General features: G+C 40.4%; 1 protein-coding gene across 13 annotated transcripts in view; it reads left to right on the top strand.

The window, feature by feature from the left end:
* The window catches only part of DCDC1 (doublecortin domain containing 1), a 608,393-nt gene extending 589,542 nt beyond the window's left edge, over window positions 1–18,851 (top strand). For 10 of the 13 annotated variants that reach the window (XM_049890802.1, XM_049890805.1, XM_049890801.1 and 7 more), the window contains one exon: window positions 2,311–4,687. In XM_049890802.1, the coding sequence (XP_049746759.1) occupies window positions 2,311–2,475 (165 nt within the window). In that variant the 3' untranslated portion in view covers window positions 2,476–4,687. Of the gene's footprint in view, window positions 1–2,310; window positions 4,688–12,371; window positions 12,972–18,744 lie in introns of those variants that run through there. The other 3 variants (XM_049890799.1, XM_049890804.1, XM_049890803.1) reach the window with 3 other exon arrangements.
* The last annotated feature ends 5,136 nt before the right edge of the window (window positions 18,852–23,987 follow it).

Genomic DNA, 23,987 nt, shown 5'->3' with positions numbered 1-23,987 from the left:
AGAAGATACGTACACTTGTAAGAAAAACCATCTAAGGATTATTTTTTTAGAAAAAGAGGTTGAGGGTGATCCTTAGCAATCTTAGGTAGCAGTCCTACAGGAAGAAAATTTGCCTGTCAATCTCCTCCTGGGATGAAGAGAGAATCCTTTTGTTTTTTTAAAAGCAGTGACAAATCAAAATTTGGCTTCTGCTCCTGATGGAAAATTTTCAGAGAAGTGCCCTTCCTCCCTCTCTTCCTCTGAGAGCTGCTCACAGCTCTGTCTGAATATAAATTTTTTTGCAACCTGACTAGGTATGTACAGAATGGCTCAGCTGTGCTCACTCCACTACCAGCCACTTTAATGCAATGCAGAAAGGCAGTAGATCATATCTAGTGACGGGGGCTCTTCGTAATTGCTGCAAAAGGCCTGCTATTTACTTCCAGTCTGCAGATCGGTATGGCTGTGCACATGCATTCCTGCTACCTCCGCCACTGCTAAAAGCAAAATACAACGAGGTGGAATCTCACACATAACACCAACAGCAATTCGCCCCTTTGCAGGCATTTTCTCTACAAATTTTTGCAATGTTATAGATGCGAGAGTATTTTAAAGCAGCTTTGTGACATGTAGGAAAAGAAGATTGCGTGGGGCCCCCATTTTTCTGTCTCTTTTTCTTTTTTTTAACCAGAAACTCAAAACAAGAGGGGTTAAGAACTTCCTCCCCAGTCCGAAAGTGGGTCAGCCAGCGGGACTCTGATCTGCCAGGCTTCTCCTTAGAATGACTTGACCACGATCCCCATAGAGACATGAGTTCTTTTTTTCTTCAAAATTCCTTGAAAACAAAAGCATTTCTCAAGGTGCAAAAGTATCTATCATTTTGCTGCCAGAGAAAAGTTGATTGGCTATGAAAATGGTATCATTTCGCCATGGATCAAATGTGCAAATTCTTGTGAAGTTCTTCATTCTTGCATGTGAATACGTTGAAAGCGAAAATTGGTAATATCACACAACACTGTATCAAGCACCAGGAGACATAAGGCAAAAGTCTTAACTGAACTTTTCCATTACTAGTAAATGGAATTTTAGATGTAATCTAACAGTTATCAACACATCACATTTCACCAGCAAGGCAGCAGCACTTATACCGTAGACGAGGGCTTGCCCGGGGTATCTCAGAACTTCATAGCCTCTGTTAATTTAGGGCAAGAACATCCCTGCTCTTTTCCTTATTTCCTCTTTAGCTGGCTGCAAGGTGGACTGGGCAGCAGTTACCCCAGCTTCAACAAGAACTATAGTATAAGACAATGCAATTTTGTTCCACCTCCTAGGCTTGTAATAAACCCAGTAATTTCCTTTGGGGACATGTTTATCAAATTTGAATCAGCTTCATTTATGTAAGTCAGATTTCAATATTTTTCTATCAACTGAAAACCATTTATTATTAAAGACTAAAGCAACCATCCCTGCATTCGTAGCCTCCCCCAGAAATTTATTTCCTGCTGGTTCACAAACACCCTTAAGGTGATCCAGATGTTAACCAACAGTGAACCAGCATTTGCGATTACCCACAGGAGAGCTGGAGCTTTCTTCCCACCTCTAGCTTTTGTTGCCTGATGAAGTGTTGGGATGAAGTTGTATGTTTCTAAACAAGCTAACTAAAAGCACTAGGCCTGAAAGTTTGACAAACATTTTGAGATTAACAGATTAAAAAAATATATATATTAACCGATAGTATTTATAAATAAAAAGGATTTTTATCTGGGTGCTTTTTCAGCATTGTGAAAAAGAAAACAGTAGTAGTGATTGAAAATTTAAAGGAAGCTCTGTAGGGCTTCGTCAAAGTTTGTAGGGAGATACATTTGAATTTCTATTTTTTCTTGATCATTAGTAATAATATTGTTTCTGTGAATCAAGGAAATAAAGCAAAACTAACAAGAACAAAAGAAAAAGATAAATTTCCTTCCTTTTGCCAAGAAATCACTTAAAAATCCTGGCCAGTGGCTGTTGTGGTATTTCTGTCAATAATAGCCCCGGTGTGCTGAGTGTCATTGAGAGATCTGTGATTCACCAAGGCAGCAAATTTTTCTGGCATCATTTGGAAGGGAGCGATTTAAAAAACACACAAGTGTATGTTGTTGTAAATCATCAAAAAATCAGGTGCAAATATCCTCAGTTAAGCAGAATTTGGGCCCAATGGTATTCTCAGTTGTTTTCATTAGACCAACGGCTCCGGTTCGCTCCTGGCTCTGAGCACATCTCTCCCCTCCTACAACTAGGTACGCAGGAAAAAGAAAAAAAAAAACAACAATTTTGTTCTCAACCCAACAGACTAGAATTCAGCATAAATGGAATGGTTTGGGGCTGCTTTGCCATAAGCAACTGCAAAGCAAGATCAACAAGACCGCTCAGATGAGTGCTGATGAAAGTAAACGGCCCGACCGCGGAACGGTGTGGGTTCAGCGGGTTCCTGCTGCCAGCTGTAGTATTTCCTAATTCTGTGAGTCTGTAAGATGAAACTACTATCAGTAGGCTGTCACCTTGTACCATATGTGCAAATAGAAATATGAGGAGAGATGAAGTGCTTGTGCCCATGATGCAACTGAGTTGGTGGGGGGAGGGAGGAAGAGAGGAGGCAGAAAATACTATTTATTTAGTGAGTAGAACAGTGATTCTGAATTGCGTGAGCTATCACTTACTGCCTGCTGTAAATCCATCTACCAGTTTGGGACTAAATCTAAGATTCAGTCAGCTTGCCTGACCCGTTGTAATTGTTAGCTGCCATTGAGTTGTCCCCATGCACAATGGGATCAGACCATTGTGATCCATAGTATTTTCACCGGCTGATTTTTGGGTCCTAGCTTATCAGTCCTGGAACAGAGCTTTCCAACATGGGAATTAATAGTGGGGTTTTAGCTCAGGTGCCATGCTTTAGGAATGTCAGTTCTGTCAGGCTAGCTGAGACGGTTAGTCAGTCTCTAGATGCCACAGCTGGCAGCTATGCTTTGAAGGAAATTGCCCAAAGGCACATTGTCCTTAAATAACTGCAGGCTATGCTGGTGAGAGGTAAGAGAAAGGAGGGAACCTCCCAGAACTCCTAGGGTTAGCCAAAAAAACCAAACTGACTCATAGCAACCCTATAGGACAGAGTAGAACTGCCCCATGGGGTTTCCAAGGAGAAGCTGGTGGATTTGAAGTCTCGATCTTTTGGTTAGCAGAGTTAGTGCCCCCAAAAGTATAAAAATTAAACAGTATCTCTGTTCTGTAAGATTCTATTTCTAGCACTTGTTCCCCTCTTCCCTCCTTTCTCCCTCCTTGCCTTTGGCCTTCTCTCCTCAATCTTCCCTACTTTTCTCTCCTAAGGTGTTTACAGCCCATCTCTCCAATTTAAAAAATCCTCCTGGAGCAATTTGTGGAGCAGCAAAGGATGCTTCCCTAATATAAATTTTAGTGTGTACGAGAAACTCCTGGGGAGATTGATAAAATGCAGATTTTCAGGCCCAGTGCCAGAGATTCTGATCCAATAGGTCTGAGGTAGAGCAGGGAATCTGCATTTCAACAAGCACCTGGGAAGAAGAGTGCTAGCTGACCAAGCTTTGAAAAACTCTGCCATGGGTTTTATGCCTGTCAAGGAAAGCTCAGTTTGCCTTTAGGTGGGCGTGGCCCAACAGTATATACCAGTTTCTAGAAGACTGTGGACCATTTATCCTTGCATTCAGGCTATGAGGGCAAAGAAGTATTTGCTATATGTGTGAGGATTTGAGTTTAATAAGTGTCCTCATATTTTTCCTTAAGAAATAATGGAAAGGTTTCTGGGATTGGGGCTAACCACCCAGAGATTATAACTAAGACCCAGATGCTGGAAGGCTAAACAAGTGAGTCTGAGGTGCTGAAGCTGCCCATGTTAATTAAGCTGCCCTCAGTGCTGAAAAAATATTGCTGTTGTAAAAGTCACAGGACTAATGTCAGTGCTGTGCTACATACGTCAAGGAGCAAAATAATTTTGAGGGTCAGGGAAATAACCAGCTTCATGATGTTTTATTTTTATGTCTACAAAAGGGATAGCTTGGAACAAGGACTGGGCTCCTGTTAGAAAGTGGCCCCTTTTCCAGTTGAAGAGCTACTTACTTCGGGGACAGGGGTGTAAGGCTAAACCTCTCTGTTCTGTGTTTGCTGTAAGTCTAGTTGATGTGTAAGCCTGAGCACCCCTCACCCTGGGATCCTTGTCTGAGAGTGTGAAATTCCACAGGATATGATTTCTCTCAAATAAAAAATGCTCTTAGGAAAAACTAATTCATATAACTATAGATACAGATACAGATATAGATAGCTAGGCATTGTTCTAGGTGTGTTGGGCATGAGAAGATTAACGCGATAGATGTGGCCCCTGTCCCTGTGGAGTTCATGGTCTGTGTGGATGTGGCTGGGGTGGGGAGGGTGCACTCAAAGTTAAGCAAAATCCAAATTGAATTAGAGGGTAATTGGGTTGATGGGGTGACATACTTCATGCATGACATACTTAAAGTCTTCTATAAGGAAGTGATATATAAGGAAAATGAGAATGAACTAGTCATACCAACAGGGAAAAACAAGTGGAATGTTGAGGCAAGGAGCAGAGTTCTAGACAAAGGTAACAATCAGGAGACAATCACACTCAAGGTACTGAAGGATGGCCAATGTCAAAAACAGCACTGCCGTTATAAATACAATGGGGTCGCATGTGTAATTTCTTACAATTTTTAGAAAAAGTAGAATGAAACAGTTAAAATAAATTCTAACACTATGTTTTATTTTACCCAATATATCCAAAGTGTTATACTTTCAGCATATAATCAATAAAAATTATTGACATATTCCTGCTTTTTTTTATTGTTTTTACTCTAAGACATTGATATCTGGTGCATATTTTATGCTTAAAGCGTATCTCCATTCAAACTAGCTATATTTCAAGTGCTCAATAGCCACTTCCTTCCTTTAAAAAACGAATTTACTTTTACACTAAAAACAACAACAACAAAAAAAAAACAGTGCCAGGCAGCGTTCCAGGTGCTGGGCATGCAAAACTGAATGTGGTAGGTCTAGCATCTTGGACAGTGCTGATCTAGAAAGTTGCAACAGGCATGAGATAAGGTTGGCATGGGCTGAATTGTGGAGAGTCTTGGAGGCCATGCTAAGGAGTTTGGATTTTTATTTTAAAGTGTAGTGGGAAGCCATTAAAGCAAACTAATATGAGAGTTGAACTAGACATTATATATTAAATTGAGATGTTTCAGATTACAAGGGGCAACTCGATTTACCTCAGGCGATGGAGATTTGTTGTGAGGATTAACAAGGAAGTGAGGAAACACAGGAAAGCCCAGCAAACAGGCTTCATGGTGGTTTCTGTTCAAGTTGTACAGCCTGTCTGTGTCTCAATGGCAACCCCATTAGTCAGCCATTCCTGTTCTTGGCTTCCCTGTGCGTCTCACTTCAGTGGATTGTCTGCTTCTCCTGGGGCCACTCTGCTCTACGCCAAGTCATGGCCTTGCCTCTTCATGGCTTCTGCTGCTTCATGGCTTCTGTTTTCTGCATTCTCTTTATGTTTCTTTTGGCCTCAGAGCCACTCTGCTATATGAATTACTTTCTTTGTGTCTTCCAATGGAAGGTTGAATGGCTGAAGGCCAGCTGCATTTTACTCATTCCTTTCATAAGATGTTAGGAGTTGCATGATACAAAGCACGGCTCCTCTGTGTCTTACTGACACTATCTTACTTCAGGCTATTGCCATCACTCACTCAGATAATACCAATAGTTTTCTAATTACTCATTTTACTGCCAGCCTTGCTCCTCTTCAATTCTTTGCCCAAGTTGCAGCCAGAATGATCTTTCTAGAATGGAAATTGTATCACATCACTCCCTTACTTGAGAGCCTTGAGTAGCCCTCTATTGTCGTCAGGATAAAGAACAAATTCTTCCCCATGATATCCAAAGCGCTTTGGAATATGGTCCTCCCTCAGTTCTACAGTCTTGGTCCCACCCCTTTGCTCACAGAGCTCCACGTTCCACCCATCCTAAACGCTCCCCCAGCTCCTCAAAATTGTGTGTTCACTCTACTTCTGTGCCTTTGCACATTCTCTTCCCGCTGTCACTTTCTCAGGAAATCTTCCTTGACCACTCATCACATGAGACTGTTAGGAACTTCCTTACATGTATTCCCTCTGTGCCTTTTGTTTACCTCAATTCTAGACTTATCACTGGGGGCAGACTGTTTTTCCCACTGGCCTGTAAACTCCTGGAAACTAAGGCCAGGCTTGTTTACACTTGTATTCCTAGTGCCTGAATATTCCTTACTATATACCAGGCGTTCATGAAGATTCATTAAATAAATATAAGATTTAAGGTAATTCGTAGGTTAAGAAAGTTTTTTTTTTTTTAACCGTGCAACTGAATTACCTACTTTTTAATACAGAGCTTGACTTTTTGTAGAACTTTTTTTTTTCTTGCACGTCAGTCCTTAGAACGTCACATTGCCTCTTATAATCCAAGTCTTACACTTGCTGATATGATAACATAGACCGAATTCACTTTATCAAAAGGCAAACTAAAGCAGTATTGATTTTGATTCCTTCTTCATCGACTGTAACTTTCAAAATACTCCTGCAGCCCAATAGAGTAAAAAATATTCTTCTCCCATCAGAACCCAGACAGGCCCTTAACTGCTCAGCTGCCTCTGCTGTGGGCTGCCTGCCTTGGAAGGAAAGACATGTCACCCCCTTTCAGAAGTGTGATGATTTGTGGCTGAGTAGGGAGAGCCTGCTCTCTGAACCACATGCCCCCTGGTGCAGGCAGGCTAAGGAAAGATGAATGGCATTATGAGACAGACATCTGAATGTTTCGTATTAAATTAGTCCCACAGAGCACCCAGAATTCTCATTCCATAAATCACAAAGTAAAGTAAACTCACTTTCAGGTTAGATTGCTGTGACTTTGGCCTGTGGTGTCATAGATAATCAGAGAACAGTTAAACATTTGTCTGAAATAGTCATAATTTTCAGCATATTTACTCAGTGGCGTAGAGGTGACCCAGACTGACCTCTGCTGCCAGAAACAGCATGTAAATGGGAGCCAGCCAATTTAGGAGATTTTCAAACAGGAGTCATTGCCCCTCACCCCCTCTACCCACTCCAAAACTGCCATGAGCTCTTTCAGTAGTTGCTAGGTACTGGGCCTGAGATGAGCAAACTGCATCCCTTCCAGACAGTAGGTGGGAAAGAGCACTAATGTGCCCCTTCCCTTCACTAAATTCCAGGAATTGTGCCCTTTGGAAATCCATCTTTACCTTGTCTTGGTCTAAGCATCGTAGAACTAGGAAGGACCTTGGTTCCACCAAAGCCACATTACTCTTCAATGGCAAAGACCTATTCTGAGAATATTTTATATATCCCTGGAGCTGTTCCTGTTCTTCCATTCCTCTGCTGACACTCTGGGTACATTCCTCTGCTGACACTCTGGGTACATTCCTCTGCTGACACTCTGGGTACATTCCTCTGCTGATATTACGGGTACTGGGGACACTGTGGACATTCGACTGGAGTTCATGAGAACATACAACTCAATGCTAACTGCCTGAGGGACTGTCTGAGCTGCTGCTTCCTTTTCTATAAAATGAGGAGCAGTGCACTCTTCCATTTCTAAAGTCACACCCAACTTTAAATATCTAATTTGGGGCTTTCTATATACCAGCAATGAGAAATCTAAAAGGGAAATTAGGGAAACAATCCCATTTACAACAGCATCTAAGAGAATAAAATATCTAGGAATAAATCTAACCAGGAAAGTGAAGGACTTAAACTGTATTTTTTTGCAAATTACATGCGCCTTCTACATTGGTTTGCCAACCACGGCCCCCCGCACAAGATATTTTCATAAGCGGCTACGCTAATTTTTTTTACAGCAATAGGTTAAAAAAAACTTGGCATAGTGGTGCTTATGAAAATACCTCGGGGTGGGGGGAAGGGCACAGTTAGCAAACAAACACAAAAGGCACATGTTATTTGTGTAAAAAGATGGCACAATGAAAGTATAAAACACCACTAAAAGAGATTAAAGAAGACTTAAATAAACAGAAGGATGTTCCGTGTTCTTGGGTTGGAAGACTTAATATTGTTAAGATATCAATAATACCCAAAATGATCTATAGATTCGATCCTGATCAAAATTCTGACAGCCTTCTTTACAGAAATGGAAAAAAGTCCTCAACTTTATGTGGAATGGCAAGAGGCCCCAGATAGCTAAAGCAATGTTGAAAGAGAAAAACAAAGTAGGACGACTCACACCTCCTGATTTTAAAACACATTATATGGCTACAGTAATTGAAACAATCTGGTACTGGTATAACAGACACAGAGACCAATGGGATAGAACTGAGAGTCCAGAAATAAATGCATACATCTATGGTCAACTGATTTTTGATGAGAGTGTTAAGCCCATTTGATGGGGGAAAGAAGAGTCTATTCAATAAATGATGTTGGAAAAACTGGATTTCCACATGCATGAAAATGAAACAGGATCCATGCCTTGTATCATACACAAAAACAAATTCAAAATGAATTAAGGACCTAAATGTGCAAATTAAAACCTTAAAATTCTTAGAAGAAACTGCAGAGGCAATGCTCGGCTCTCAGGCCTATGTCTTAACAATGGATTATCTGATATAATAACAAAAGCACAAACTGTAAAAAGGCAAAAATAAATAAATGAGATCTCATAAAAATTAAAAAATTTTGTTCATCAAAAAAGACTTTACAAAAAAGTGAAAAGACAAGCCACCAACTGGGAGAATATCTCAGAAACCATATATCTGATAAGAATCTAATAACCAAAATATATATAAAACTTTGACAATATAACACACACACAAAAAAAAAAAACCCAGTCACAAAATGAGTAAAGGACTTAGACATTTAACCAATGAAAACTTTCAGATGGGCACCAAACACATGAAAATATGCTCAATGTCATTAGCCATCAGAGAGGTACAAATCAAAACCACAATGAGATACCGTTTTACTCCCACTAGGATGGCTAAGTTAAAAATAATAATAAATGTTGGTGAGGATGTTGGGACATTGGAACTCTTACCCATTGCTGATGGGAATGAAAATGGGACAGTCATTGTGGAAAACAGTGTGGTGGTTCCTCAAAAATCTAAAAATAGAATTACCATATGACCCAGCAAGTCTACTTCTAGGTATACACCCAAAAGACTTGAAAGTAGAGATTCAAAGGGATACTTGTATACCAGTGTTCATTGCAGCACTATTCACAAGAGCCAAAAGGTAGAAAACAACCTAAATACCCACCAACAGATGAATGGATAAACAAAATGTGGCACATGACATGCAATGGAATACTACTCAGCCAGCAGAAGAAACAAAGTCTTGATACATACTACAATATGGATAGAGCTTGAAGACATTATGCTGAGTGAAATAAGTCAGTCACAGAAGGACAAATACTGTATGACCTTATATAAAAAGACAAGAAAAAGCAAATATATAAAGACCAAAAGTTATTAGTGACTACCAACGGAGGGAGGCAGGAGGAAAGGAGAGGCTTGATTAAGGGTAGGGTTGCACAGCTGATTATTGTAATTGCTGTCAATAAGTTGTACACCTGTAAAAAGTTGTGTTGGCAAAAGTTGTGTGCTAGATATATTTATAACAATGACAAAAAAAAAAAAAAAAAGAGTAGTTTCTGAGGCTGTTTATGTACAACCTAAAACCTCTTGGGATTTGGTTCCTTGGTTTAGAGGTTCAGCGTCATTGTTACGAGGGACATCCCAGTTTATTGGCCTAATAAGGTATTTAAAGCTTGCAAGCATCCATCTGAGGCATAACACTTGCTCTCTATCTCCCTGGAGCAACAGAGAAAGAAGGAGAATCAGGAACAAGAGAAAGATATGGAATGTGTGGCTAATTGCTTACATGAATAACTGCTTCCCTTACCACGAGACCAGAAGAGCTGGATGGTGCCCGGCTACCATTACTGAACGTTTTTAAGAAAAAATTCTATAGAAGAATCCTGATCAAAAGGGGTAAAATGCAAAACAGAATTTAAAATTTTCATGGACTCCAGACTTTCTGGAGCCAAGGAGGCTAGATGAATCCCTGAAACTATAACCCTGAGATAATCTTTGAATCTTAAACCAAAAATATCCCCCAAAGTCATTTTAAAATAGAACAGTAGTTTAGCTTAACTAGTAAAAAATGTCTGCCTTGAACATTATGTTCTTTTAAGAACTATCTATATGGGATCAAGGAAACCCTGGTGGCCTAGTGGTTAAGTGCTACAGCTGCTAACCAAGAGGTCGGCAGTTCAAACCCCCCAGGCGCTCTTTGGAAACTCTATGGGGCAGTTTTACTCTGTCAGAATCGACTCGACGGCAGTGGGTTTGGTTTTGGTTTGGTTATATGGGATCAAAGTAACAACAGCAACTTGAAAGATTAGATAGGAAACTTAGGGGGCAGTGAGTTTATGTTAAGGGGGACAAACAACTCAGTAAAGGAGGGTGAGAATGGTTGCACAACTTGAAGAATATAATCAGTGTTGCTGAATTGTACATGTAGAAATGGTTGAATTGGTGTTTGTTTTGCTGTGTGTATTCTCAACAACAAAATAAAAAAACACATTCGAAACAAATCCACTCTGATTAAGTAGCAAGATATGTTTAGGCAACAAGCATGTGGCAGCCATAATTCCAGCTGACCCCTGGAAGCCCGTTTCTCTGCTTGGTAGGCCTTTCTACACGGGTTCACTAGGAGTCACCTTTACCCTTGAAGCCTAATTTATACCTCATCAGAACAGCAGGGGGAGGCTACAGCATGGCTTAATGGTAGCCAAGGACTGGAGGATGCCCTCCAGTGAAAGATCTCTGAACTTGGAGTCAGAAGGCTAGGATTGAGTGTTGCCTCTTCCAAGTCCCTTGGTGTAAGGTCAGATGAGATCATAAACATAAAAGGGGAAGAACACTAATACTTTTAGAATACCTAAATGTTCCAGGCACCATGCTGGACTTTTACATTGTATTGTCTGTCTCACTGAATTCTCCTGAGTCTATCCTAAGAGTCCCTGAGTGGTACACAGGTTAATGTATTTGACTGCTAACCAAAAGGTCGGAGGTTCGAGTCTACCCAGAGGGGCCTCAGAAGAAAGCTTTGTCCATCCACTTCCAAAAAACCAGCCATTGAAAACCTTTTGGAGCATAGTTCTACTCTGACAAACATGGGATTGCCATGAGTCAGAAATGGCTTGAAGGCAACTGTTTTTTCCTGGTTTTGACCACCCTGTGAAGGAAATATTTCTTCTCCTTCCACTTTTACATCTTATAGAATGGGAAGCTGAGTTTCTGAGAGGTGAATTCCCTTGACTAAAGCCACAAGCTAATAAATGGCAGAGCTGGGATTTGAACTCAGATCTGTCTAACCCTATGATTTTTCCACTATACCACCCTAGAAACTCTGTAGTTTTCAATGCTATGGAAATGTCAGGTATTGGTACTGGTACTGGTATTGGTATTGGTATTGGACGGGTACTAGTGATTCTAAAAATGAGTTTGCTGGATGCCTTCGAGGAATCCTTGTATGGTTTAATCATTGCCTACTTGAATGATTTTCCTGATGACAGCTAATTTAGGTGAGGTTAACTATACTTTGATGCCCACTTCACAGTGGGAAGGACATTGCCCTGTCCATGTGAGTGGCCCTTACTCTTTCGTTAGAACAGAGAGGCAGCAAGGGTCTTACCTGAGCTTCTTCCCTGTCCCAATGGCTGTATATATCAGTAACAAAAGTCACAAACCTCATGCACATAAGCACTTTCTCTGAGTGCTAGTGTCTACCATTCATTAAACATCACCATGTTTTTTTCTGGATGACATGTCTCTCCTTTATGTCTTTCTTTTTCTTACTAACACTGAAGTCAGATATTAGTGGAAAAACCATTAAAAAAAAAAAAAAAAACTATTACCCTATGAGGTAAAGTGGATGCACTCAACTGTAAAAGGAAGACTTATCGATCAATTTTAGTTAAACCTTGCTTGTCTGACACTTCACAGCTGAGGAATGTGCTTTTATGGCCTGGCCAGATAGTTCAGATTTCTGGTCAGTCTTAGTAAAGACCCCTTTTATAACACTGATAAAATTTTATCACAGAGCTATGAAAACAAAATTAGATTTCATAACTCACAGCAGGCCTTGAAGGGGATGCCTCTATAAATTTTGCAAACCTTATCAAGCTTTAATGTAACCATTCTGATAAACTTTTTTTTTTTAATAGCAACTTATACTGAACTTTGTAGATATGTGTGTATACATATATAAATATATATCTATTTTTTTCTCTCTACCGTATAGGAAAGAAAGCTTTCTTTACCTACTTGTGAACTGAAGACTGTGACAAACAAAGCCAATTATTTGGATAGCTGAAGACTCTCTGAATTTAGGCAAATCCACTTCTAGGCAACAAATCTGCATAATTTATTTAAAATTTTAGTCCCAAAACTTGTTGTTAAAAAAAGCTGGATTTTTTGTAGGCAAATGTTGCTGACAAATCAACTACAATATATCCCTAAATTCATAGTAAGATATGACATAATCAAGGGTAAAAAAAGTAGTGTTAGCCATATGGATTTTGTATCCAGCGAAATAGATCCTGTATACATTTTCTAGTTGTCCTAGTCTGTAGAAACTCAGTGCCGTTGAGTCGATTCTGACTCATAGCGACCCTGGCCTGTAAAACAAAACAAAACAAAACTGCACATATATTGCGTGCATGTTTTTCCTGTCCAGCTAGGTGTTAAGTGCCTAGAGGGCAGAGAGCCTCGTTTCCATTTAATGGGACAGGGCTCTGCCCACAAGGCTCAGGTATTGGTATTGTATCCCGCAGGCCCATGGCCACAGCACCGTAATGGGAGGATCAGGCACTACCATCTTCCACTCTTGTGCTGGCCACCACACGGAAGTCACCACAGTACTGTGGGAATAGCGGATCTGCTGCAAAGAATTCCATTTCAGTCAGCTGTTCAGAAACTGCCGTCCTCAGAGTAAAGTTGAGTTGAGTTATAGTTAGATCGTCCTTTTCTGCTTTTCAGTAGCAAGAAACACTTCTCAAAATTATGCAAATGAAATAAATGTTGTGGTATAAACTAGGCATTTTACATTCCTAAAATACATCTTTGCTGATGACACATTTTGGTTTCAAATGCCAAGTTTGAAGAAACATCCAAAAATTATGTGAAATTGCTTATAAATGAATTGACAACATCCAAAACCTCAACAGACTATTATAAAGCACAAGTCTCAATCTGTTTGGTTCAGGGACTTCTTTGAGAATCTTTTGAAAGCTATAAACTTACAACGTGTGCATACAAAAAATGTTTTTTTATACCATTTCATGGGGTTTACAGATCAACCTAGAAAACATCTGTGAACTTTCCAAATAAAAAAAGCTCCTGATATAAAAGAAGATATTTCCGATTTCCTAATTTTTAAGGTTTTTTAAGTTTTTAAGATACATAGAATCCGTATCTCTCAAATAGAAGATTTCAATATACCTGTGAGCTGAAGCACATTCTAACTTTCACTGTGGCAATATGTTATCTTATTATATTCATTAACAGTAAACCATGAATATTTATCATTTTTGAACATATTTTTTTGCATATATGAATATTAAGTGAGAAAAGAGAAGGAAGTATATACTTTCTCAAAGAGTATTGTTAATTTTGGGCATTCCTTGGAGAAAATGTTTATTACCTCGAAGAAAAAAAGCTAATTAAGTTGACATTTCTTACAATCACAAAGCCATTTTACTTGCCACTCTTACAGGCAGACGCAATACACGCTGTTTCTCTTTTGTCTGTCAGGGGAATAATAGGGGACGCTGACAGACATGGCAGTTGGGAGCTGAAACTAGACAGAAGAGTGGCTGCGGGTGTCTGGAGCCTGCCTGGAAACCACTGCTCCCTGGCTGTAGAAAATTGGGGCACTCAGCTGCTAACAGAAAGGTTGGCAGTTTGAATCCACCCAGAGATGCCTCAGAAGAAAGGCTTGGTGATTTACTTCCAAAAATTCAGCCACTGAAAACCGTATGGAGCACAGTTCTACTCTGACATGGATGAGGTCACCATGCCTTGCAATCCACTCAATGGCAAATGGTTTATTGGTTTTAAGTTGGAAACCCTGGCCATGTCCACTGTTGCACTTTTAAGGCTTTTATATAAGATGGGGATTTTTTTTTTTAACTCTCATTAAACTTTCTGATTATTTTATTCCAAATCAGGTTATAACCATACTTCAGTTAACTTAGTCAACTCTTACTGAACTCTCAGAAATCATAAGGTATTGTTTAGAAAGCTCGTTAAAACTGTTACATTTTATGATACTTGTGAAGAGTGTGCTTCTTAGTTCAAATAGATACACGAGACTAATTGGGCAGCTCCTGCCTGGAGGCGAGATGAGAAGGCAGAAAGGGATAGGAGCAGGTTGAATGGACACAGGAAATCCGGGGTGGAAAGGAGGAGTGTGCGGTCACATTATAGAAGAGCAACTAAGGTCACATAAAAATGTGTGTATAAATTTTTGTATGAGAAACTAACTTGAGCTGTACACTTTCACCTAAAAAAAAAATTTTTTTTTTTAAAGCACAATTAAAAACAAAAAGCAAAAAAAAAAAAAAAACCCGCCCAGACAGAGTGGGAGAAAAATGTAGACCAAACAGCCAAATTCACAAAAACAGACCAGGCTTACTGGCTGCACAGAGACTGGAGTAACCCCCAAGACTTTGGCCATAAGACACCCCTTTGACTTGGAACTCAGCCATTCTAAAACCACCTTCCCACCAAGCTATAGACGGGCCTATAAAATAAACAATAACACCCAAAAAGAATGTGCTCCGTAGAACAAACAATTATATGAGACCAAAAGGACAACATTTGCCCCAAAGTAAAGATGAGGAGGCAGGAAGGGGTAGGAAAGCCAGAAGAAAGGAAACGGGGATCCCAGGATGGAAATCGGGAGAGTGCTGACACAGCGTGGGGATCATAACCAGTGCTGTGGAACACTTTGTATACAATTTGTTGAATGGAAAACTAATTTGCTCTGTAAACTCACTTAAAACAAAATAAAATATTACAAAAAACTGTTGCATTTTAATATGACAAATATTCTGAATTATGTAACTGTCTCTGAATCAATGTACGTGAACCTGAAAACATCTCAGATTTAATGTTGCCAAGGTCCTCAGATTAGTAGTCAAAAGCTGCCATGCAAGGCTGCTCACATGTCTGTCGTATTCTCTGCTTTGTTCCCAGAGCCCAGCACAGTGTCTGGAATACAGTAGGTGTTCATTAAATCTTTGTTAAATATCAAATGAAAAGCTGAGTTTCAACTCTGACTAATTCTTACTACCCACGAGACATATAAAATAGACATATCTATTTTCTCATCTCTGAAAGGAGAATATTTCCCTCTAGTCCGAAAAAATTGTTTTTAGCATCAAATGAGATAAAGCGTGGAAAAGCATTTTTCTTTCTTAAAGAGTTAGATGTATGCTCTCATGCCAGCACATGAGAAGTAAATACCATTGTATTACCTGGGGGAATAAAGAGACCACAGACCTAGAATTCAAAATAAGACATCTTTTATAAGAACTTTAATGCCAAAAGGAAGGAGGGAGTGCTCCACAGCCAGAGGTGAGGAACCGCCATTCTCCAGGCCTTAAAGCATCAAAGTTCTGAGCTTTCCTTTAATCACGTGTACAACCTAAACCATCTCTGAGCTGCCTTGTGGCCAGCAGAGGGGGATGGAAGGTTATATTGTCATATAAGGTAAGTGCAGAAGAATGGACCTTCTGATCTTCAACAGGGAAGGAAAGGGGGCATGCTGTAGGTGAAAGCACAAATTATTTTAAAGGGGTGCTGATAACATTTACAGAATTGTGGTTTCCTTAAGAACTTGAGAAGCCAGGGATACCCCAAACTCAGGGGGAATTGGGCATCATTTATTCATGCAGCATGTATATATGGAACTCTGGGATATGCCAGCGCTGCTCTAGGTGCTGGGGACGTAGTGATGAATGAACAAGCCAGAGTCTTAGCTGTTAGGGATCCTACCATCCTAGTGAAGGTGTAGAAGAACAAACCAGTTACCTTCAAGTAGACTTTGGCTCATGTTTTACACGCATTAACCTGTTTAATTCTTGCAGCTATCATTAATTCCATTTTGCAGATCAGGAAACCAAGGCACCAAAGTTAAGTAACCCGCCTAAGATCTCTTTGCTAAGAAGTGGCAGTAGTGCCTGATGTTAAAAGCATGGGCACTCAACTCTTCAGACAGGGTTTGGACTGGACAATAGGATAGAAAATGATCCTGGTGAAAACTGAGCTTCTTGGATCAAGTAGACACAGACTATGTTGGCATTCCCTGTCTGGATGGGAGATGAGAAGCAGAGGGGATCAGAAGCTGGTCGAATGGACACGAAAACAGAGAGTGGAGGGAAGTGGGGTGCTGTCTCATTATGGGGAGAGCAATTAGGAGTATATACCAAAAAAAAAAAAAACCCTCTGCCATCAACTCATAGCAACCCTATAGGACAGAGTAGAACTGCCCCAATAGAGTTTCCAAGGAATGCCTAGCAGATTCAAACTGCCGACCTCTTGGTTAGCAATCATAACACCTATCCACTATGCCACCAGGGTTTCCTAGGAGTATATAGCAAGGTGTATATAAATTTTTGTATGAGAGACTGACTTGATTTGAAAACTTTCACTTAAAGCACAATTACAAAAAAAAAAACCGTGAGCACTAAACGTCTACACAAATGGTTACCCGTTTTTTCATTCCACAACTGTTTATTGAGCACCTTTTTTTTTACTAATGGTCTGATTTGCAACCGATCACGGGGATGACGCAGCACCATGCAGCATTTTGTTCTGTTGTGCATGGGGTTGCCATGAGTCAGGGACTAACTCAAAGGCCACTAACAACAAAGAAAAATACTACATGCCAAGTGTCAAGTTCTGTCTGGCATTAGGCAGGTAGCCCTCCTTCGTGTCAAGAGAAAAAGTGCACGGAGGAGAAAAAAGGAGAAGGTGCCTACAAAGTACACCCTACTTGTTCCTTTGATTGAACTCAGGAGAAACAACTTTTTTTTGCTACCACTCTCTGAGCTGCTGGAATCTCTCTGCTCTCTGTTTGAACTTGGGCAAATATAAAACTTATATTTTCTCTGTTCCCGGAGCTTTCAGAATCGCAGAGCATTTGGTTTAGATTAAGTCCGTTGACCGAGGCATTATAATTTGCCTTCGACACAGATGATCCCATCATCCGTCGCCTTATCTAACCTAACCACTTATTACAGTAACAGAGTACACTAGTCAGGGTGCGGGGGCAGGGCTGGGGGGAGAAGGTCACTCAGGTTTAGCAGCCACATGCACACAGCAGGGTGGTGTCCTTTCAGAATGGAGAGGAGTGGATTCATAAAATCCAATCAGGAGCATGTGTGCACATTTATATAAGCCTTTTTTCTTTTCTTTTTTTTTTTTTTTTTTTGGCCTTAATCTAAATTATAGAGATTTTAATAGCTCCAGTAATTAGACAAGTATGTAGTCAACCCCATTACGTTCCTGTGTAATATCACACTCCCTAGGGTCCACCTTCCTGCTCACTGGGCTCCCTGCATGGGCCCCTTTCCCCTTATTTTCTACCACAGGGAGGCAGTTTTCTTTTCAAAGAGCACACTGTTCACATTGTTTTTGTTCCCTCCATCCGGAGGTTGGATTTGCTTTCTCAGGGGTTTCATCATTGCGTTGCCCAGTCGTATAAGAAAAGAACAGAGCAGGATCTGGTCGTTCATTTGCATTCCTCAAAGTGCCTGGCAAAAGCCAGGGAGCGCAGTGCAGAAGGCACTGTTGGGAGAGGACTCAGCACAATGCCGGGCACAGGGCAGGCACTTCAAAGTGTTTACAGCCGAGTCTGTTTACAAAACACTTCATGGTTCAAATGTTACTTGACCTTATAGGAAGCAGAACAAAATGCCTGGATTCACTATCTTAAATTGTGAACTCTTTTGTAGAAAACTGCATAACACCACGATTACCTCTCGTTATTTTTTTTTTCTCTCTTGTTTTGTAACTTTCTATTATCCATAGCAATATTTCAGTTCATTAGCATGGATAATCTCCCTGTAGGTGCTGAGGGCTCTGTCTTGAGATATGTGGGACATCTTGGATCTTTCTTGTTGTTGTTTCCTCCAGAACTAAAAGAAAAAAGCCTTTTGGTAATTTGAAATAAGGACAGGATGTGCTGTGTTACTAAAATAATGTAGTTTATCTAATCAAGAAATTGACTGCTTCCATATGCATACACATATTTTCCAGGGGTTGTCAGAAAGCAGCTTTCTTCACTATTTTTTTTAATGAAGCTTCTATTCCCAAGAATAACTAAAGACCTCTGCCATTTAGTATCCTGAAGTCACCTTCTCCTATTCAGCAAAACAACTAAATAAGAAAAGGAAAAAAAAAAAAAATCAAAATTATTTATCTTTCCTTCACAGAGATCTGAAAATTAGCCCCTGAAAGCAATTCTAGAAGTCTATGAAGTTCGCCTGTACAAAACAAGAATAACAACACAAAATACACACACAACAGCATAAAATCAAATGTTTAAGCTACTCTCATAATTGAGTTTATTTTAATTAACAAACTGATATCCTCTTTTCTCTCTACAGTAGGTATCAGGCAAACAGAAACAGTGGTGTGGACAGCGGTGGAGGGACTTGGAAGTCAGCTGTGTTTTCCAAGACTATATCAAAATCTTTTCTACTAAAACGGGTGTAAAGAGTCATGAGTTGAGGTATTAGTTTCTCACAATTTCTAACTCAATAAATCTCCTTTTACAATACGTGTGTTTTTTAGGCTCTCGTGACTGAAAATGTTAAACTAAATATTTTGTTTAAACAAGGAAAGACGAAGGGGGTATATGAGCAAATTAGGATGCATGAAAGCCGCCTCTGCCTCAGCAGTTTCCTCTAGAAGAGAATGGCTAAATTCACACACGAAATGTTCTAGTCGCTCCTTAGGAGACGGACTGCCCTGGGAGGAGCTGACTGTTCAGCATTTTGCCCCTGGTCAGGATTGATTCCAGATGTGGGAGGGAAATGCTAGAAAGGGTTTGGAGAATGGAATGGAAATGAAAAATCCTGCAGGCCATTTGAGTGTTGATGACAGATGAGGTAGGTATTTTCAGGTAACTAATGAACTTGCTGGGAGCTTGGAGAGTGCTTAGTCCAGTAGATTTGACAGGCAGGAAAGACCCAGCTGAGATATCATGGCTGCACCATGCCCTGTGCACCAAGAGCTGGGGGAACGAGGAGTCCTGATATTAGCACATAAATAAAGCTGAGGCATGGCTGCTCTGTAAATTAGCTGAATTTAAGTCTTTTCCTAAAGCTAGAGCACAATTTGTGAATTCATGTTTTCCAACTTTCTATTATTCGATTTATCATGACTATGTCACTATTTGAACAAATATTGAATAAGTATTCAGTATGTGTAAGTCAGTAAGGCAGAACAGAGGCAGAATAGCAGACTGGTGACGAGCCTTGAGTTAAATATAGGCTCTGCCACTTCCTAACTTGATCTTGGGCAAGTTATTCTAGGCCTTAGCGTCATTATCTTTAAAATGAATATACTATTAGTAGAGGCAGTGGTGGTTCAGTGATAAGGAATTCTCACCTTCCATGCAGGAGACCCAGTTTAATTCCCAGCCAATGCACCTCACGTACAGCCCACCACCCATCTGTCAGTGGAGGCTCGTGTGGTGCCAGGAGGCTAACCAGGTTTCAGCGGAGCTTCCGGACTAAAATGAGCTAGGAAGAAAAGCCTGATTATCTACTTCTGAAAAAGTCAATGGAAACCCTACGGATCACAGTTGATCATGGGGATGGTGCAGGACCAGGCAGCATTTTGTTTTCCTGTGCATGGGGTTGCCATGAATTGGGGGCCAATTCCATGACAGCTAACATCAAAAACATAATATCTATTTTAGAAGAGTTGTTGTGAGAATTAAATGAGGTGATGTATATAAAGCATTTAGCACGATGCTTGATACAGAATAAAACCCAAACCAAGCCCATTGCCATTGAGTCAATTCCGACTCATAAAGAGAACTTGCCCCATAGAGTTTCCAAGAAGCAGCTGGGAGATTCAAGCTGCTGACCTTTCGGTTAGCAGCCAAACTCTTAACCACTATGCCACCAGGGCTCCTGATACAGAATAAGTGCTAGATAAATACTATTAAATCTAACATTATGATTATTGTTATTTTAGAATGAGGATTGGGCCAGGAGGTGATACATAATCCCAACATGGAACGAGTTTAATCTGTAGCAGTAAAGATTTGATGATTTATAAAAATCATTCATATAATTAATACACCTCTGCTAGCTTCAATTTTAATGTTGATATTGGCAAACAACAGGATTCTACTATTGGAAACTTAAGCAACAGAGAAATTGTTGGAAGGCTAATAGGGAGCTCACAGAATTGAGGTATGCCAGAGGATAAGCCTTGGAAATGGACAGGAAACTCGAGAAGCAGTAGGTAGGAAGCAGAGTGGGAAGCACAGCAACCCTATGGTAGGCAGGACCCCTGGGCAGGTGAATGAGTTCCCATCATTCCCTTTGGTTCCATGTCACTAGCCCAAAATTCAGTCTCAGGAAAGGAGATCATGCCTGATGGACTAAGCTCAGTTTACATGCTCAACCCCTGATTGTACAAGGGGTAAAGAGGGGAAGGATTTGTAGTAGAGCAGTCCCTGGGATTACCTTCACAACTTGATCACAGACACCGGAGGAAATTGGGATACTATTAAGAAGGAAATTGTATGCTGTGTAGCCAAAACTCATAAATGTCCATCATTACTGATCCAAACTTCTTTAATGCATTCCACAGAATTTTCACTTTGTTTTAAGCCACATGCTTTTGGATAGAGGTTCCTGTTGCAGTCACATTCTTAGGTTACAAGAGCCAAAGAGGATTTAAAGGCAATCGCCGGTTTTTTCTGAGTGGATTTGAAAGAAGCAGAGCTCATACTCCATCTCCAACCTGTACTTCTCCAAGACTTTCTTAGTAGATTGCTGATCAGGTGACAGTGCTCTAGGAAGAGAGACCACCTACAAACACAAGCACAAACCAACACCCAGATTGAAAAGGCCAAAAAGTTAAAGCCAGGATCGCGGCATATAGTTGTGCAGGTTATCTACTACACATGAGTGCCCAGCTGAGAAGACAAAAAGTGGGGCTGAAATTCAGTCTTCACTCTTTCAGTATACCTCTGCCAAGAGGAAGAAACTCCTTCCAAAATATTTCATGAAGATATCATACTCTTGTCAAGCCCTGTCTAGCTGCTTCAGCTAGAAGGAGTGCCATTTCCTAATTTATACAAAGGTGTTTCATGGTTAAAGTCCACACCACCTGGAAGGGAAGGAGAAAAGGAAGAAAACAGGGATGTCTGCCTTCCTTCATCTCTTTCCCCCATCACCTCTGTCTTATCTTTCTCTTCTTCTTTCTCCTAGAGTCAGCTTCTCAGGATTGAAGGAGACTTGGATAACCTTCTAATCCAGACACTCATCCCATGTTTGAAATGTGACCCTCTCACCAACACAGCTTCCTTGACTACTGGTCATTAAGGTTTAAGTACTGCTATGGAAACCCTGGTGGCATAGTGGTTAAGTGTTCAGTTGCTAACCAAAGGGTTGGCAGTTTGAATCTACCAGGTACTCTTTGGAAACCCTATGGGGCAGTTCTACTCTGTCCAATAGGGTTGCTATGAGTCGGAATTGACTCGATGGCAATGGGTGGATGGACAGCCCTGGTGGCACCGTGTGTAAGAACTATGGCTGCTAACCAACAGCTCCTTAGGTCATTTCTACTCTGTCTATGCGATGGACAGGATATTTAACACCTTTCCAGACAGCCCAATTCTATCCTCTGATTCTTCTGAGGAAAATCCTTCCTTGTATTGTCCTAACACATATCTGCTTATAGCTTCTGTTCACTCGATTCATTCTATGTCTGGGGATACAATGGACAAACCTAACTCTTCTTTCACACAAGAGGCCCTCCAATAGTTGAAGTCGAATGTGATGCTTCTCCAAAGCTGTAACTAACTGTCTCACCTAGTCCTCAGGCAATGTGATTTTATCATATATCTGGTCCAAAGTTCTTTGAATTCTTCCTCATTTGTCATATTTCCAATGTGTCATCCAGAACTCGATGCTGTTCATGTATTATCCAAATAAATCTCACTATAGCCCTAAATATTCATAACCATAACCATGGAAATCATAAAATTGGCAGCTACCTGAGCTATATTAAAATCTTACTATTTGTCAGGCACTTTACCTATGATATATAATTTAATTCTTATAACAACCTTTTTGAGAGAGGCTGTTATTATCCCAGACTGACCTTTGGAAAGGTAAGTCACTCACCCCAAATTCCCACTGCTAGTAAGTGGTAGTGATGGGATTCAAACCTGGGTTTTCTTGAAATCAGAGCTCACACTACATCCACTTCACTCTGCTTTTCTTAATGCAGCTAAAAACTGAGGTTTTTTTTTTGCCATTCCTCCTGACCTGTTCTCACCAAGATTTCACCAGCCTTTAACAAAATGGTTGATCACATGTGGTGCCAAGGGCTTTCGCTACTCGTACATTTAACTTGCATGAAACGTTTTTGATAGAGATTATACTGCTGGATCCTAAGACTAAGAGTAAATCAAAAGTAGAGGAAGGTTGTGGGAAAGTCGGAGGCGTTGTGCCTACACTTTCATTATGAACTCTCTTTTACTCAAAGCATTAGGCTGCTTTTTAGGCTTGTTGGATGGCTTGGAAAGTTTGGTAGTGTTTTCAGGAAAGTGGTTTGGGAAGCCAAAAGGGAGTTGCAGGAAACTGATGCTTGAAGCAAGGTGGGAGATCAGCAAGAAGTTCAGCTTAACCCTTCCCCCCAGCTTCTCCCTCTCTTCACTCACTTAATTCTGGGGAGTTCGCTGAAATAGGGTATGCGTTCAATTTTCAATGTTTCAAGCTCTCCATGGACGGTGACCAAATCTCAAGCCAACCCCAGGTGAATACAAAGAATTCTCTTAAAACGCTATGATCACAAGATGGAAAAATGTCTCTGACCTTTAGTCACAGTAAAATCAAACTGCTTCAGTAAGTTTACTTATATAGATGCAACAGTTCTCTAACAGTTCTGGAATTCTGAAGCGTCAGTAACCTCTAATCACCTTAACAGAGTTTCCTTTAGCTTTTAGCAACAGACCAACAGTTGCATTAGGATTGCAGCAAAGAATACACGGCTGAAATAGAGATATAATGCTAACTGTGAAATTAGATGGCAAAATCCAGAATGTTCTGAAGTAGTAACACTCTGCTTCCTGAGGGCAGGGGTCCTCTCTGGTTTTGCTCCTTACTGTATGCCAGCGCCCGGCTCAGCGGTCAGCTCGTGGTAGACACTCAATACGTATTCTTCGAGCCTCAGCCTTCACCAAACACACCTGTCGCTGCTGAGTTGAGTCCGACTCATAGCGACCCTACAGGGCAGAGTAGAACTGACCCATACGGTTTCCAAGGAGTGGCTGGTGGATTTGAACTGCTGACCTTTTGGTTAGCAGCCACTCTCTTAACCACTGTGCCACCTGGCCTCCTCGCCACACAGAGATGTGTTAAAGATGCTTAATCTTGTAAGGGGCTATGAAGCATAATATATCTTTAAAATTATCAACTTGGAATTCCAAAATCCAGTTTTCTATTTGCTCCAAATCTTAATCACCTTACCAAAAAAAAAAAAAAGGCTACTTTTATTTTGCATCAACTTCTCTTTCTCCTACCACCAATAATAGCTCAAAACCAATCCCTTTGAGGCACCTATTATCTGATAAAAAAAAAAAGATTATCTGATAAAAATA

The sequence above is a fragment of the Elephas maximus genome, chromosome 7 (genome assembly GCF_024166365.1).
Source record: "Elephas maximus indicus isolate mEleMax1 chromosome 7, mEleMax1 primary haplotype, whole genome shotgun sequence".
NCBI lineage: Eukaryota > Metazoa > Chordata > Mammalia > Proboscidea > Elephantidae > Elephas > Elephas maximus.
This window is presented reverse-complemented; position numbering and strand designations above follow the sequence as displayed.